The 17,330-nt window shown below is 39.3% G+C and overlaps 2 protein-coding genes across 4 annotated transcripts in view; one reads left to right on the forward strand and one right to left on the reverse strand.

The window, feature by feature from the left end:
- Positions 1–394: 394 nt before the first annotated feature.
- adprm (ADP-ribose/CDP-alcohol diphosphatase, manganese-dependent) lies at positions 395–4,335 on the reverse strand. 2 transcript variants are annotated; one of them, XM_046853773.1, is made up of 4 exons: positions 4,199–4,335; positions 3,460–4,062; positions 1,826–1,948; positions 395–917 (listed from the first exon to the last, which is right to left on the reverse strand). In XM_046853773.1, the coding sequence occupies exons 2-4, from the start codon at positions 4,019–4,021 to the stop codon at positions 628–630; spliced, it is 975 nt and encodes a 324-aa protein (XP_046709729.1). In that variant the 5' UTR covers positions 4,022–4,062; positions 4,199–4,335; the 3' UTR covers positions 395–627. The 2 variants fall into 2 exon arrangements, with proteins under 2 accessions (XP_046709729.1, XP_046709728.1); XM_046853772.1 differs by having other exon boundaries at positions 3,460–4,324.
- Positions 4,336–9,372: 5,037 nt separating this feature from the next.
- The window catches only part of gas7b (growth arrest-specific 7b), a 50,056-nt gene continuing 42,098 nt past the window's right edge, over positions 9,373–17,330 (forward strand). For both annotated transcript variants that reach the window (XM_046853770.1, XM_046853771.1), the window contains exon 1: positions 9,373–9,768. In XM_046853770.1, coding sequence (XP_046709726.1) covers positions 9,439–9,768 — 330 coding nt within the window. In that variant the 5' untranslated portion in view covers positions 9,373–9,438. The remainder of the gene's footprint in view (positions 9,769–17,330) is intronic.

Below are 17,330 nucleotides of genomic sequence, written 5' to 3' on the forward strand. Positions count from 1 at the left end.
GCAGGCTTTTAGAACATGACCTGTGATGCTATCTGGTCCCGCTGCCTTCCTGGAATTCCGTCTCCTGAATGCCCTCCTCATGTCATGCTCCGAGATGGTGAACATCTTTACCTCTCCGGCTCTCTGCGTGCATGCCGTTTGTGCCGCTAGTGCTGTTAACTGCAGCCTTGAAGCGAGCATAATATATCTATAAACTGATTACTAGTATGTTATCATCACAAACAAAGGAATAAATACTTTGGGACATGTCCATTAAGGAATGTAAAAGCTCTAAGCTTTGCGTTTGGCCACCCCAATCAAAAATCAAATCATCCTGGTTTTGATTCTGATACTACAGTAGCACACCCTGAAAAGAAAACCTAGTAAAATTAAATAATGTGAAATAATAAACAACTTTTTATTAAAATATAACATTTTATTAAAATATTACATTCTAATGAAATAGATTTCTTCTTTTCTCTTCAATCAACATTCACACTTACAAAAATATAACCAAGTCAAATTTTTTTGTTCCGCACAATAAATACGTTACAATATAATTTACGTTACAATGTACGTAGTGTATGGTGCGTGGTGCTGTGTACACACAGACGTATCTCTGCTATAAAGAAATATATTTCCTCAGCCTCAACGATAATTAAGCACTCTGTCCTTGATCCTCCCGTTCCCTCTGAGGACCATCTTGTCCTCGTAGACATGCACAGTGCCGAAAGCGTCGAAGTCCGGAGGGGTCTCGATGACCCCCTCCACGGTGAGGTGATGAATTCCGACCGCATCTACGCAATAACCTCCGTCGTGGTCGTGACCAGCCATGAAACACACCACGCTCTGGTGGGAGCGCAGGACTGGGAGGATCTCGTCGAAGTTCCATGCGAGGCATACGCTGTCAGTGGAGAAGGGATGAACAGGAGTGTGACCTGTGAGAAGAAGGTGGAAAATAAAAGGATTGAAGTGTTTTTGGTAGTTTATATAAGGCAATGAGTTCTTGTTCATGAAATCATGAAGTGAAGTTTTTACTCCATTTACCAACATTATTTGACACACACACACACATTACAATGTATATTAGATTTTGAACGTTGCAAAACACTGATTTTGTGTTCACACTATGCTAATGACTTAACCTCCTAATAGAGGCGACCAAGTTTGGGGGCTTTTCTGGTACATCATGATAATACAAATATCTATGATCTATGGATTTGGACGTGGACTCTTTCTAGTGGGAACTGTTATATACGTTTACACCCAGTACCTTATTTGGACACTATATAGAGAAACCTTGTGGACACCTGACCATAAGATTCAAATGTGCTTTCTGAACATCCCATTCCACATTTACTCCCCATTTACAGTTATAGTAACCTTCACTCTTCTGGGGAGATGTTCCACTGGATTTTGGAGTGTGCTTGAGATTTGTGCTCGTTCAGCCACAAGAGTGTTAGTAGAGTCAGGTACTGATGTACACCTACATAAACCCTTGTTTAAATGTGTTCAGGTTGAGGTTAGAGCTCTATAGCAGGCCAATTAAGATCTTCCACATCAAACTATATAAAGCATATCTTCATTGAGCTGGTTTTGTGCACAGTGACATTATCGTGGAGCAGGTTTGGGTCTTCTAGTACCTCCATCCTTGTTGTAACAGTTTCAGTATATGCATGGACAGTGCCTTAGACAACCATTAAGACCAAGGACCACAAAAATTCTAGATTAGTCATAGGTTGAACATGATGTCAAACAGATACAAACTGAACTCTTGCCTCTGGTGGCATGGCTATGAGATTTATTTCCTCGGAATTGTGCAGAACTTTAGAGCGGCTCTACTTACTCACAACCGTGACCTTTTCTCCGTTCTCATCAGCACGGATCAAGACTCTATCCAGCCAGTCGAGCTGATCTTGGCTGAATCCTCCGTTGAACTTCACGAACCTTCCATCCATCTGAAATCTGCCTGAACATATAGGTTTGGCATGTCACAAGCGATTATCTTTAGACATCAAATTTCTTTAAAAAAAAATCGAATTGGGAGAAACGACATAAAAAATGTAACCTTGAGATAAAAACTTGAAATATGTTTTATAACCCTGTACTACACTTACATTTATCTCATTAATACACCTGAGCAGCTAAGGGGTTGAGGGTCTTCCTCCCATGAGGTGGCCCAAGTGTGACAGCTTGGTGTGGCTGGGATTTGAACTCATGACCTTCAGATTTAAAGTCAAATGAATTCAACATGTTACTACCTACCAAAAGTGATACAGAAAAGTAATTTCTGCATCAACCTGCATATGGTTGATGTAAAGCAGGGGTCACCAACCTTTTTGAAAATAAGAGCTACTTCTTGGGTATCGATTATTGTGAAGGGCTACCAGTTTGAAACACACACTTCCGAAATAACAAATTTGCTCAATTTACCTTTAATTATATGTTATTATAATCTATATCTAGTCATCTATATTTTGATATTGTCATTTTCAAATTCACACCAATGCAAGTGTGATTTTGTCAGGGAACCACCAGCCATTCCTCCCTCCAAGGCTCTAACTGTCACTCAGCCTCTCCCTGCTCTAATCACCTACACCTGTTCCCCATTACCTTTCTCCTTTATAAGGTCCCGATTCCACCTCACTCACGGTCGGATCTACTCGTTGCAATGAGAGATCTACCGGACTTTCCCGTAGCGCCATGCTCCTTGCTGCGCTTCAGAGGAAGCGCTCAAGATAGGTTTGCCTTTAACGGTTCACATTGGCGATCATCCCTGGACTACCCGCATTACGGATCCTACCCGCTCTCCGGTTCGTACTTCTCCTCAAGCCTCTGCCTTGTATATGTTCAGACTAAATAAAGGCAAGGTGTTAACCATACTCCGGTTTCCGACTCTTGGTCTATCCGTGACAGATTTAAAAAAGAATAGCAACAAAATTTTTTGATGCAGCTCACTGGTAAGTGGCGCTATGGTGAGCTATTTCTCGTGTGTCATGTTGGTGACCCCTGATGTAAAGGAATGGATTTAGGACCTTGAACCTGACAGGCAATGGGCTCCTGAAGGACACAAACAGAAAAAGCATTTAAAGAGGAAATATGGTATTTATATTGTTGTTGGAGTTGCAAGGGCAAGCATTTTTGAGTCAAAAGATGCATTTTCACGACCTCTGAATGACCTTCATGGGGTTTATCGTCTGGATATTGCGAGATGGATAGTAAGATATCTTGTTATTGAGATGTATGAGGCGGGCAACAGAGTGATATAGAATGAGCAGCAGCTCAAAAAGATGTGCTGGATGGCATCGTCTGCATCCCCATCCTGTATTTAGGTGTCATATGATACGGTAGAAGTATTGATTGGTTTGGAATGGCCGAATGATCCCATTCTGAGAATGTGGGATTAAAAAACAGAGGGGGAAAAAGAAACGTTTTTCTGACAAGGCCCAACATTTCCAGAATTATACCAGATCCCTGTACCTGGAGGCATATTAAGTTCCTCGTTAGGATTGTGCGCCTTGATGATCTCAAACGCCAGGTTGTACTTCTCGGACGCTTCGTCTCGACCGATGATGCTCAGATCATAAGCGTCCAGGACCACAAATCTGAACTTGGGAGCAGGGCTGAAATGGTAAGCGTAGACGTCATCGATCTGCTCATCGCTCTCCTCATCTTCTCTGACCTTGCTGTTCAGAGCAGAGGAGAACAGGGCGCTCCTGGTGAAGTTGTAGAACTCATGATTGCCCCACACATGATGCACTGGAGCAGGAAAGCTCCTGAACTCGTCCATCACCTTCTGCAGAGCTTCTTCTGATGCGCCGTGTTTGCTGTTAAAGCCGTCAATAATGTCCCCGAGCTGTAAGATGAAGCTGGGCTTAACTTCCTCTTCATTCCAGTGCCTGATGGCGTTCCTCAGCAGGTGCAGGCTGTTCCTGTAATAACGCTTCCGGGTCCCGGAGAAATTAGAACCGTCCTTTTTATCGGCGTATTGAATGTCCGCGATCAAGCCGAATGTGAACGCAGGAGCCGCATTCTCCTCCATTTCAGCTTCTCTCCCAGGTTGCCAGATAAGACCGATTAAATCTGGAAAGTCAAAATAACATGCCGGCTGTGAAGCTCGATCATAAACTACCTTCTACTACCCCAAAACTACAATTATCTGCCATTTCAGATCTACATACTTAATACAAATCTACTGTAATACTATAAATAAGTATACCATTACACAACGCTCGACCACTAACGAATTTCTGGTTACTCTCGTATTTATTTCCCTGGAAAACATTTATATCTATCTGTCAGGTGAACGCCATTTTTAAAGTGAACGATGTGAATCGACTCTTTTAGTGAACGCTAGGAATCGACTATTGGAGGTGAACGCTCGGCGTCAAATTTTGAGCCGATTCTTTTAAGTGAACGCTGCGAGTCGACTGTTTCACGGTTATATTCGACTCTTTGAACAAACCCTTTTAGGCAAAAACTGAGAATCAAGATTTTGAGCCGACTCTTTTATGTAAACGCTGGAGCCGATTCTTTGAGCCGGCTGAGATTCGACTCGTGTAACTAAGGCTTGGTGATGTTCAGTTCTCTGCTGTAAACGTGTTATTTTGTTATCCGGTTTGTAGCAGGAACAATAAATAATAAAAGGAATAATAAAATAATTCAGAGATTTGGTTGTCTTTCAACGTCTAACTGTTCATGATTTATTTTAAATACATGTCATTAAAAACACTATGTTTGAGATGATATATAATGAATCATAATGCAGAAAAGCGAGGGGAGATAGAATCAGATCAGTGAGGAAGATGAGATCTGATATCTGATCTTTTTTTCAGAAGTGGAAAAAAAAGCAGTCAGGATTCAAAAGAATCGACTCTTAAAAATGAGCTGAGTCTAATGATTTAACTCACTGAAAAGAATCAGAATTTCCTCCACTAATAATGACGTCTTCGGTTTCTTCTTCTTGGACTTTCCTGCATTTCGCAATCAACTCAATACGGCCATCTACTGGAACTGGAATAATCTTGCAACCAGGATTGAATTAAATTGAATAGCCTGTATATATTTTTGTACAGCTGAGGTAAAATCCATTGTACAAAAAATTATACAATCCAATTATATAATTCATTACACAAATACAATTTTATTAATTTGAATTGACTTGTAAAAATACATGTAAACTAAACTCCTTTTTATACAAACCACTTATATCAATAAAGAAAATACATACAGTTGCACAAGTTTCCACTGATTTTTTTGGGTTTGCACTTTTTCAAAATTTCATTTTCAAAAGCATTTATGAGTAAAGCAAGCATTTCAAGCATGTCAGAAATACAGCATTACAGTGTAGCACAACAGACCGTCTGCTTAGCTAATATGAATTTTACAGACAGACAGTTCAGTGCTCTTTACTTCATCTATATGGGTTCACAAGTCCTATGGTATCCCCTGAATTGCACATTTTAGCATTTCCCCTGCTCAAACAAACCCACTTTAGCTCAGGAATGGCTGTTAATAAGTTGAATAGGGTAATGGGAATGGATGTTGAAGCAGAACGCAAATGTTCTGAAATCTAAACTTCTGTCTCATAGTTAACCTGTTCTCTCATCTCATAGTTAAAGAACAAAAAATGGCAGCATGAACAACAACATTATTATTTTTATGAACAACTGTTATCATTGCTGTGGTTTCTGGAGTACTGATAGTATAGTATAGTATAGTATAGTATAGTATAGTATAGTATAGTATAGTATAGTATAGTATAGTATAACATTCAGTCATAATATAATAAACACATTTTCTAGGCCACTGCAAGTTGTAGTTGAATGCTCTTGGTGTAAATGATTCTGTAATGGATCCAGGTCCTACTGAACTTGAAATTGTTACTCAGAAGGTCAGGAAAAGAAATGCATAGAGAAGTGTGGAGAGAGGGAAAAAAAGGAACAACACCATGTGAGTCAAAGAGTATGTTGAGAGTTTACAGTAAACCTACAACTTAGAGGAATCACATCGACTGACTGAAAGATAAAATGCAACCAAAAAGGGACCACACTTTTTCAAAACACACACACACACACACACACACACACACACTTATTTACACACTGTCCTGAGTTCAGGATCAAACTAAGCATCAGCAGCAACAACCACCATGTACTAAATACAGTGTCTGTCAAAGGTTTGGAAAAACCTATTATTTTATGGTTCTTAAGACACGTGCATGTTCCTTTAGTTTATATGCAACAAACCAGGCCAAAGGCAAAAACACACAAGAATTGTACAGTGAATTTCGAATTTTGGAAGAAAGTTCTGTGCATATATAAGCTCAAATCGGTCAGTTTTGTCTCTGACAGAAGAACGTCTGTCAGACAGTGAACAGGAGAGAAGATGTTAGCACACTGCCTTACCCTTAAACTCAAACATTAAGGTGGAAGTTTAATGATTTGGGGATGTTTTGGAGCAGGGAAGGTTGGGGACCTAATCCAGGTGAAATGAATACTGAATCAACATGGCTACCATTACAAACTCCAACTCATACCATGCAATTCCATCTGGATTGTGGTTAATTAGAACCGACTCCACCATACAACAAGACAATGAGCCAAAGTGCACGTCTCAGCTCTATAAGCGTTATTAAGAGAACCAACAGTCGGATAGAGTGTTATCTATCAATGGAATGGCCTGCCCAGTCACTGCACCCAAATCCTCTGGGATTAACTGGATCTCAAGATCAGAAATGATCTCCAACTAGTGAAGAGCATATATGGCAAGTTTTTTATGGTAAAGTATTTCAGCTGATTTTTTAAAGACAATAAAGTTGAACATCTGTACAGTTTGTTATATGTTTGTTTGGTCAAAGTAAATCTTCATATTGTTATATGACCTAGTTTGTTGCATAGAAACAATATAATAATAATAACATAATGATCACAACCAGTTCATAGAAGAAGAAGTAAATTTATCTGGAGAAATTGCCCAGAAAGTGCTGACGTCTAATGTGAGAGTAAGTTTGTTATTTTTAACCCATCCAATTTCTCCAAGCTACTCAACCACAAGTGTGCCGTTAGATACTCATCTGTTTCGATTTTGTATCACAAAGTAAAATCCCCCCCCCCCCCCAATACTAAACTCCTTTTTATACAAACCACTTATATCAATAAAGAAAATACATATGGTTGCACAAGTTTCCACTGATTTTTTTGGGTTTGCACTTTTTCAAAATTTCATTTTCAAAAGCATTTATGAGTAAAGCAAGCATTTCAAGCATGTCAGAAATACAGCATTACAGTGTAGCACAACAGACCGTCTGCTTAGGTAATATGAATTTTTTTTAAGTTACAGACAGACAGTTCAGTGCTCTTTACTTCATCTATATGGGTTCACAAGTCCTATGGTATCCCCTGAATTGCACATTTTAGCATTTCCCCTGCTCAAACAAACCCACTTTAGCTCAGGAATGGCTGTTAATAAGTTGAATAGGGTAATGGGAATGGATGTTGAAGCAGAACGCAAATGTTCTGAAATCTAAACTTCTGTCTCATAGTTAACCTGTTCTCTCATCTGATAGTTAAAGAACAAAAAATGGCAGCATGAAGAACAACATTATTATTTTTATGAACAACTGTTATCATTGCTGTGGTTTCTGGGGTACTGATAGTATAGTATAGTATAGTATAATAGGTATAATTTATTATAGTATAGTGTAGCGTTGTATAGTATAGGGTAGTAGAGTATAGTGTAGTGTAGTATAGTATAGTAGAGTATAGTGTTGTATAGTATAGGGTAGTATATTTTTGTATAGTGTAGTATAGTATAGTAGAGTATAGTGTTGTATAGTATAGGGTAGTATAGTATAGGATAGTATAGTATGGTATGGTATAGTATAGTATAGTATAGTATAGGGTAGTATAGGATAGTAGGTATAGTGTTGTATAGTATAGGATAGTAGAGTATAGTGTTGTATAGCTTAGGGTAGTATAGAATAGTATAGTGTAGAGTAGTATAGTGTAGTATAGTAAAGAATAGTAGAGTATATTGTTGTATAGTACAGGGTAGTATAGTAGAGTATAGTGTTGTATAGTATAGGGTAGTAGAGTATAGTGTAGTAGAGTATAGGATAGTAGAGTATAGTGTTGTATAGTGTAGGGCAGTATAGTATAGTGTAGCGTTGTATAGTATAGGGTAGTAGAGTATAGTGTAGTATAGTGTAGTATGGTATGGGATAGTAGAGTATAGTGTAGTATAGTATAGGATAGTAGAGTATAGTGTTGTATAGCTTAGAGTAGTATAGTATAGGGTGGGATGGGATGGGATGGGATGGGATAGGATGGGATGGGATAGGAGAGTAGAGTATAGTGTTGTATAGTATAGGGTAGTGTAGTGTAGTATAGTATATTATAGTATCATTATAGTATAGTATAGCATAATATAGTATAGTGTAGCGTTGTATAGTATAGTATATGATAGTATAGTATAGGGTAGTAGAGTATAGTGTTGTATAGCTTAGGGTAGTATAGTATAGGATAGTAGAGTATAGTGGTGTATAGTATAGTGTAGTATAGTAGAGTAGAGTATAGTGTTGTATAGTATACGGTAGTGTAGTGTAATAGGATATAGTATGGTATAGTATAGTATAGTGTAGTATAGTGTAGTGTAGTATAGTATGGGATAGTAGGTATAGGGTAGTAGGTATAGTGTAGTATGGTATGGGATAGTAGAGTATAGTGTAGTGTAGTATAGTATAGGATAGTAGAGTATAGGGTAGTATAGTGTAATATAGTATAGGGTAGTATAGTATAGTATGGTATAGTATAGGGGAGTAGAGTATAGTGTTGTATATTATATGGTAGTATAGTGTAGTGTAGTATAGGGTAGTAGAGTATAGTGTTGTATATTATAGGGTAGTATAGGATAGTAGAGTATAGGGTAGTATAGTATAGGGTAGTAGAGTATAGTGTTGTATATTATAGGGTAGTATAGTGTAGTATAGTATAGGGTAGTATAGTGTAGTATAGGGTAGTAGAGTATAGTGTTGTATATTATAGGGTAGTATAGTATAATGTAGTGTAGTATAGTATTAATAATATACAGTATAATATGTGAAAATGATGGCATTATGGTCATAAAGTAATGACTGCATGTTTAAAAAAAAACAAATGCAACAATAAATAAAGTATAAAGTACTAGAACTGTGTGTGTGTGTGTGTGTGTGTGTGTGTGTGTGTGTGTGTGTGTGCAAAACGTGTGAAACATTTTGCTCATGCAGAGGCCAATAAAGATGTTGCCTCTATTTTGTTATTGCATCTTATATTGAAGAACGCCCAGGAGCCACGTGGTTGCTTCTGAAAAGTGTCGAGGGTTTGCCATGTAGGTGGCGTTACTGCTGTACGATGTTGTTCGGATCGAGAAGCGTGTTTGGGAGGTCGCCAGTGTCTTTCCCCACCCTACGCAGTTCACTGCATGTCCAATAGGGATCGCGTCTCCGGGTTCGATCGCGCGCATCTGGAGGAGCGCATCTGGTCGGAATCCCGCAGCTTTTTAACGCGCAGACGAACGGAAGAAAGAAGGAAAGACAGAAAGCGTCAGCGCGCAGGGGAAGTTTACTTTGCGATGTCGGGATCGCTGTGTCGGAGTTTGTACGCGTTCAGCGGCGAGCAGCACGAGTGCGGATTGCGCTTCCAGCCCGGGGAGCTGATCCGCATCACGCGCGCGCTGCCCGGCGGATGGTGGGAAGGCGAGAAGGATGGAGTCACCGGATGGTTCCCATCAAGTTACGTCCAGGTCTTGGAGGTAGGACAGATGTTTTCTAAACAACCATCTGTTAGTGCCAAACTCCTTATAATATCTCTTTCAAGGGTCTTGTCTCCATACTTTCAGCAGGAGTTCCTCAAAGAACCCTAATTTTCTTGTAGACACATTATATTCAGATTTTGGACTGATTTTTCCAGCCATATGGGGTTCTTCTTGAAAATAGTCTTGAACGTAGAACAACCCTGGTTCTAAATAACCACCCAGCAACTCCTCATAACATCTCTTTAAAGGGTCAGGTCTCCAGGAGTTCCTTAAAGAACCCTGATTTCAATAAGAATCTTCTTGTAGACCTTTAATTGAGACATCTGACAGTTTTCCAGCCTTACAATAGGTGGTTCTTCTTCCATCACACCAAGGAATACAGACTGATTTTTTCAGCCACATGTGGTTCCTCCTCAAACTAAGTGCTAAATGATGTCTGTATATTTTCCCTTCACTTGAATTAGGAGACCCAAACTCTTTCCTGCAATTTCCATGAAGATATCATACATTACATGGGTTGAAGTCAAAAATCATGAGTTTCCTGCTGCACCCTATTGAAGACCTTTGGGATGAATCGAATGCTGACTGCACCCCAGGCCTCCTCACTTCACCTACCGTAATCTACCTGCTTGTTTAACATCCCATTCCATATTTAATCACCGTTTTACTGCTCAATGCTTTAGAGAAAGCTTTTTACTAGATCATGGCTGTGTCTTTTTCCTTCATTCAGCCACAAGAGCGTAATGTCAGATGTTAGGTGAGTCAACCTGGGGCATGGTTATTATTCCAGTTCATCCAGTTCATGTTCGGTCAGGGCTCTTGTGCAGGACACTCAAGTTTTCCTACTTCAAACTTGTCAAACCATGTCTTCATGGAGCTTTGTGCTCATAGGCATTGTCATGCTGAAACAGGTTAAAGGAAAGGGAAGTTGTAAACTACATAAAACGGTGTGCTTCCAAATTTGATGCAAGAGTTTGGGGAAGGAATTAATGGGTGTGTTGGTCAACAAACCATGTTGACGCATCGTTTTTTTTACGGGGTAAATCGATGAAGGTTGAAGATTTGCTTTTCTCATCGAGTTTCCTTCAGCTAAATCATTTACAAAATGCCTCAAGATTTTTGGTTTTTAAAAACTGGACTTGCTGTACACGTACAGTGTTTAAATTAATTTACCTTTTTCTAGGTATACATCAACTGACCCCTGGTTTGTAACACAGGGGTCACAAACCAGGTAGCCCTCAAGGACCACATGAGTAGCCCGCAGGCCTTTTCTAAAAATAGCTGTTTCCTACTTTGTTAAATCATTGCTGATAATTATTATGAGAAATCATTAACATGATCGGTGTCTTCACATAGATGAATATCATTAATTATTAATAATAACATATAATAAAAGGTAAATTGAGCAATTTTTTTATTTCAGATCAAACTGAAAACTGTGTGTATCAAACTGGTAGCCCTTCACATTAATCAGTACCCAAGAAGTAGCACTCAGTTTCAAAAAGGTTGCTGACCCCTGCCCTAACAGGGCCATGGAGAACAGGGACACGATTTTTGATCATTGTAAATAAAACATTTTGTGGACTCTTATAATGTCAGTTCATGGATACTAAGCCTACATTGTTAGGTGCTAGATGGATCATGACATAGCGAAGGTCATGTTTTGCTGAATCTCCTTTCGTTTAAAAAATGTGTTGGAAAATCCAAGCTTATGATTATGTTTTGAGGCATTGTTATTTAAAAATAAAAAAAAGGACACAATGAGCGTTTTCTTCTTCAACTCATCCGTCCAGCCAGGTTCGCCAGACATCAGCGATCAGATGTTTGGGCTGATTTTAAATGTTGTCCCATCTGATAACCACATTCCACAGCTTGTTTTTTCTGCCAGTGCAGGTTCCTTGTTGAGATAAAATCTTCAAATGTATTTAGCTTCTCAAAGTTGGTTTGAATTTTCCTTAATGAACTTTTGTTCTTATTACAATAAAAGGACTAGTCGGACAAAACATGCCTTATGAAAGATTAGGATGATTATTATTTACATGTATTGTGCAAACAAGTTAGTTGATTTTATACAAAATTACAACCAGCAGTAAGTCACAATAAGTTATTGTAGGTTGAGAAGAAAAACAGCTTTTAGAAGATCTACTACTTCTACTATTATCTTCACACAAATTGCTTTGATATACAGACACCACTGAAGGCCTTGATTAACTTCTGAACTTGATTCATGGCACATCTGGGCTACTGACACATGTTCGGAGATTTAAGATGTTGAAGGAATCAGATCTATTGGGAGTTGATCGTTTTTAAGGAAATGATTCGATCTAAAAGCAACTTCGGCATATATCAGTTATGGCTGAGATATTGGCCACATTTTCACAGAGGAACTGTGATGAGAATTGGAAAATGATTTCACAACGATCGCCAGTAAAGGGCATGCGACTAAACAAAACATCAACAACAACAAAATCCATGCCATGCTGATAACTCAATTCAATTCATTTTTATTTGTATAGCACTTTTAACAATGAACATTGTCTCAAAGCAGCTTTACACAGATAATGTGGTGATAAAAAATGAATATGTTCTTTATAAGTGTAAGTTTGTCCCTGATGAGCGACTGTGCGACTGTGGCAAGGAAAAACTCCCCGAGAGCATTGGGGTTTTTCTCTGGGTACTCTGTTTTCCTCCCACAGTCCAAAGACACACGCAGTTGTGCATGTCTGTAGTGTGTACATTTGTGCCCTGAGAGAGCCCTTCAGGCAACCATGCATAGGAAGTTCTTCTCTCTGTCTGTGAAAAAAATAAGACTATTAAAAAAAAAAAGCATTTTGCAGAAAAAGAAAAAACATGGCAACAAAAAGAGAAACTTCAAAATGCAGCCATTTATCCTGACTCTTAGGAAGCACTGACACTCAAGACTCCATAATTATGAAACTGCTAGAAATCACAATTTAAGCCCAAAGTGTAGTTAATCAACAGATTCTGACCAAAGTAATCAGTCTTTCAGGGTTTTTGAGACACATGCATTTTTTTCAATGCAACAACTAGATAAAAGGCAAAATCACACAGGAATTGGACAGTAAGAGTCTAGAACAAAGTTCTTTGGACAGTTCAGTCCAGATTTGATATTTTTGGCTCTAATAGAAGAACTTATGTAAAAGGTAGAACAGGAAAGAAAATGTTGAACAGTCATGAACAGTCAAACATGGAGGTGGAAGCGTAATGGTTTGGGGATGTTTTGGAGCAGGGACGGTTGGTGACTTATTCCAGGTGAAAGAAAAACTGAACCAACATGGCTACAATTGCATACAATGCAGCTGACTAGAACCAACTTTACCGAACAACAAGTTAATGACCCGAAGAACCCGAAGTCCAAGCTCTGTAATCATTATTTAGAGAGCAAAAGAGTCGACTGAAGTGTTACCTCTCATGAAATGGCCTGCCCAGTCACCGTACTTAAATCCTATTGAACTGCTCTGGGATGAAATGGATCAGAAAATGAGAAAGAAATCTCCAACTAGAACAGAACACCTTTGGCGAATTTTACAAGAGGCAAAGTATTTCAGCTAAATGTTTGGAGAAACAAACTGTCCAGACACCAAGTGTGTATAAAGCTGTGCTATTCATGCTATCTGTGGATTTTTCAATAAAAACAAGGTGTAACGTGTACATTTCTATATTTGTTTGGTCGAAGTAAATCTACATACCTTTAAATGACGTAGTTTGTTGCATAGATGCAAATCTAACATGCATATGTCTCTATAAAACGATTAATGACTGGGAGTTTGTCAGCTTTTGACACCCCCTCTGTATAGGGTAAGAGATCGAATGAAGACCTTAAGTGCGTCTCGAATTTGAAATGCAGTGATTTATCAGCCGGCTTCGATGAATCCGAGAGGAACCTAGGACGTGTTCTGAAGGCTGTGAAAAGGAGAATGACAAACTTGATGCAGTCATAATGCCGAGTGACTAATTATCTCTATTAGCGAACAAAACGCAGCAGATTGCATAGCAATTACAGCTGCAAAAGCATCAACAGGTTCCATTTAAAGAGACAAACTCTAATTTGGGTGATTGAAAAGAACTTACATTCACGGTACATTAAATAATGAAACCAGTGTGTGCTGCATTGCATGCAGATATACTGTATGATGCAGTAGGAGCACTATGAGTACTGTGAGTGCTATTTGGATGAAATGTAACTGAGAGGAATACCCTGTGGGGGAGCCTGGGAATATCTTACATGTTTGGCTTCCATGCAGAATAACGTAAAACATCTGGAAGTGAGTCCCACAGCCTGACATCTGGCAAAACACTGTCCACCAATGCTAGGCTGTGAGCATGGTGTTTTTCTTTTTTTTAGGTTGCCTTCGTGGGTGTTGGGGCTTGGAATCTCACCCCTTAGATTCTCTCCATCACCTCTCAATTGATTCGTGAATGCTATGCTAATTATTTCTCACATGACAAATCTTACCCTTTGCTTTAATGCATACAGGATGTTTCCAATGCAGACGCATTACAAGAATCTGGTAATTGACTCCTCACCCACATGAGTGTGCAGGGGTTGCGTTTAACATGCTCCTGTTAACCATGGCAGCCAGTGGAAGTTCTGTTTTTAGCTCACAGCCTGTAATGTATCTAAGCACTAGGACGCATTTCTGAAAGCCAGGTCTGCTATGACATCGCTTTGCGTTAGAAGGGGAACTTGGTGTGGTTGTGACAAGTGGGAAATCCAGAACCACATCGTGGAAATATATTGAGTCAAGGCCACAGGCTGTCAGAAAGGACCCACCTAATAGAAGCCGAGGTGTTGAAACATGGAAGTGAATAATAGGAAGCAGGCACTTCCCTGGTCAACACATGCTGACCTGAATCATTTGCCTGCAGGTGCCAAATAAAATGTTGTGAGCTTGTAGGCTGCTTTTGGGTCTGAGGTTGCCTTAAAACTGGATTCAAGTTTCTGGCTGATTTAAATAAATTAAATAAATAGATAGTAAAGCTGTTGCAATGTTCACATACACATTCTTGACTCAGCAGTTAAGGCCCACTATTACTGAACAAGAGGTTGGAGGGGTGTAAGGGCCAAGCCCGCACCATTGTGGCCCTGAGTAACACTTATTCGCTCCAGGGGTTTCTAACAAGCTAGAATATGTAAAGAAAAGTTTTTCCACTGAGCTATTTGTGACAAATAAAGGATGTGGCAGCTCTGTGGTTAAGGCTCCGATTACTGATTGTTGGCTCTATCATGGGTATCAACAAGCTGCCACTCTTGGGCCCCTGAGCAAGGCTCTTAACCCTCAACTCCCAACATCGCTGTGATATGCAAAAAACAAATAAAATCACTGTGCGGTAGTGTACATGTGACAAATATAAAGCAACTTAAAGACCTTTTTGAGGTGTATTCCTACTTTATTTATTTCCTTTCCTCCTTATCTTCAATAGTGGTCAACCATGACATTGCATAAGCAGCAGAGCTACTGATTGGAAAGCTCTTAAATGCAGAGCTCTAGCTGGGAACGTAGTTCACATCCTCACCTTTTCTAGCTTGGACTGCCTATTATTTATCGATTAGCATCATATTATATAAGCAGATTGTCCATGACAATGGAAAGCTGGTGTAAATAAAAGAGCTTATGTGGTTTGGTCAGTGTTGTCGTGACTTGCGTATATACTATATCTATCCATAATAGTTGAATCTAGCAAAATGTTAATGTTATTACTTTGTTTATATTATTTAATGGTAGCAATTTATAAGCACTCAGCTTTACTATTTTTAGAGAAGGGTGCTGTTTGTAGAGTTAACTCACTATTCTTAGTATAAATTGTTTGTTTTTGTGTCTATGTAGTTATTACTTGAATGATTGGAGGCAAACAGTTGTATAAGATGTCTTTTTTTTAACCGAAACCTGTTACAGCATGACAATGCCTCAACATTTGGGATGAATTGGCCTCTTAACCCTACATACACTGGCGATCAAAATTAGAGAACAATTTATAAACAATTGAACAGTTCTGAAATAATGTCATCTTCACTGCTCAACAGTTGAAGGAGTTTTTGTCCTGTCTATACCATGCTACCAGAACACCTTTTCCACAAAATAACTTAGGCATTTAAAAAAAAATACATTATTTTGCAGAAAACACACTGTATGACTGTAGCATGGAAAAAGATTACAACAAAATTCTCTGAAGGTTACAACAGTCAGCAATTAGTAGGAAGTGTACAGGCCTCTGCTCTGACTGACTTCAGCCCATCTGCGGCCACAGGACAGCACTAGTCTCTCACACTGCTCTGGTGTGATTTTGGTCCACTCTTCTTCCAGTCTCCTCCACAGTTCGGTGACTGTAGTGGGTTTCTTGGCCATAACTTTGTCACCAAGGATTTTCCAGAGGTTCTTTATTGGGTTGAGATCGGGACTCTGGACAGGCCATGTCATTATTACAATGTTTTCAGTTTCAAGGAACTGCTTTACCCGTTTTGCTGTGTGACATGGAGCGTTGTCCTGCATGAACACTGCGGGCTGATTGGGTGATAAACGCAGGGAAGGAACCATATGTTGTTGAAGAAGGTTCTGATAAACATTTGCATTCACTCTGCCATGTAGCTGTATAAGAGGCCCAACTCCTGCTGCAGAAAACATGCCCCAAACCATGACACTTCCTCCTCCACTTTTCACTGACTTCTTTACACACTTTGGGTTCAGTCTTTCTCCAGTTTGTCGCCGAACATAATGTTTCCCATCAGACCCAAATAAATTAAACTTGCTTTCATAACTGAAGTGAACTTTGGACCAGTTCTCCTCTGTCCACACATGCTTAGTCTAGCCTTTTGATTCTTTCTGCTAATGAAAGGTTTGGTCACTGCAGAGTGGGCTTTCAGTCCAAATGCTCTTAAACGTCGAGACACTGTATGACGAGACAGATCCTTACCCTGTTCAGCGCTGAACTGGTGAGCAATTCAAGCTGCAGTGTGGAAACGATTGCCCATTGAGATCCTCTGCAGTATCCTGTCCTCTCTTGTATTTGTCTTCCGTGGACGACTAGCCTTCTTGGCGGACTTGAATGAGTTTGTGATGTTGTAAAGATTCAATATTCTTGAAATCACAGATTTGGAACGACCAACTTGTCTTGCTATGGCTGATAGGGTCATCCCTTTGGCCTTCATCTGGACAACCTGCTGCCGGAGGCTTTCAGTCACTTTAGAACGGCCCACCATCTTGCAGAGTCAGTGTAACTGGAATTTAGGCTGCCAGTTAAATAGGGGTTTATAGATAATCAAGGAAATTAGCACCAGGTACCAGATTAACACCAATAACTGGGAGGTATCTGAAAGTGTTCTCTAATTTTGATCAGTGTGTTTTCTGCAAAATAATGTTTTTTTTTTTAAATGCCTTAGTTATTTTGTGGAAAAGGTGTTCTGGTAGCATGGTATAGACAGGACAAAAACTCCTTCAACTGTTGAGCAGTGAAGATGACATTATTTCAGAACTGTTCAATTGTTTATAAATTGTTCTCTAATTTTGATCGCCAGTGTAAGTATCTGACTTCACTAATGT

This window comes from Silurus meridionalis, chromosome 7 (assembly GCF_014805685.1).
Source record: "Silurus meridionalis isolate SWU-2019-XX chromosome 7, ASM1480568v1, whole genome shotgun sequence".
In the NCBI taxonomy this organism is placed as follows: domain Eukaryota; kingdom Metazoa; phylum Chordata; class Actinopteri; order Siluriformes; family Siluridae; genus Silurus; species Silurus meridionalis.

Coding starts and splice junctions, on each gene's coding strand:
- adprm (XM_046853773.1), bottom strand. CDS start 4,021: ATGGAGGAGAATGCGGCTCCTGCGTTCACATTCGGCTTGATCGCGGAC. Junction 1,949..3,459: donor GGAACTTAATATGCCTCCAG/GTACAGGGATCT, acceptor CTATATGTTCAG/GCAGATTTCAGATGGATGGA. Junction 918..1,825: donor AGAAAAGGTCACGGTTGTGA/GTAAGTAGAGCC, acceptor TTCTTCTCACAG/GTCACACTCCTGTTCATCCC.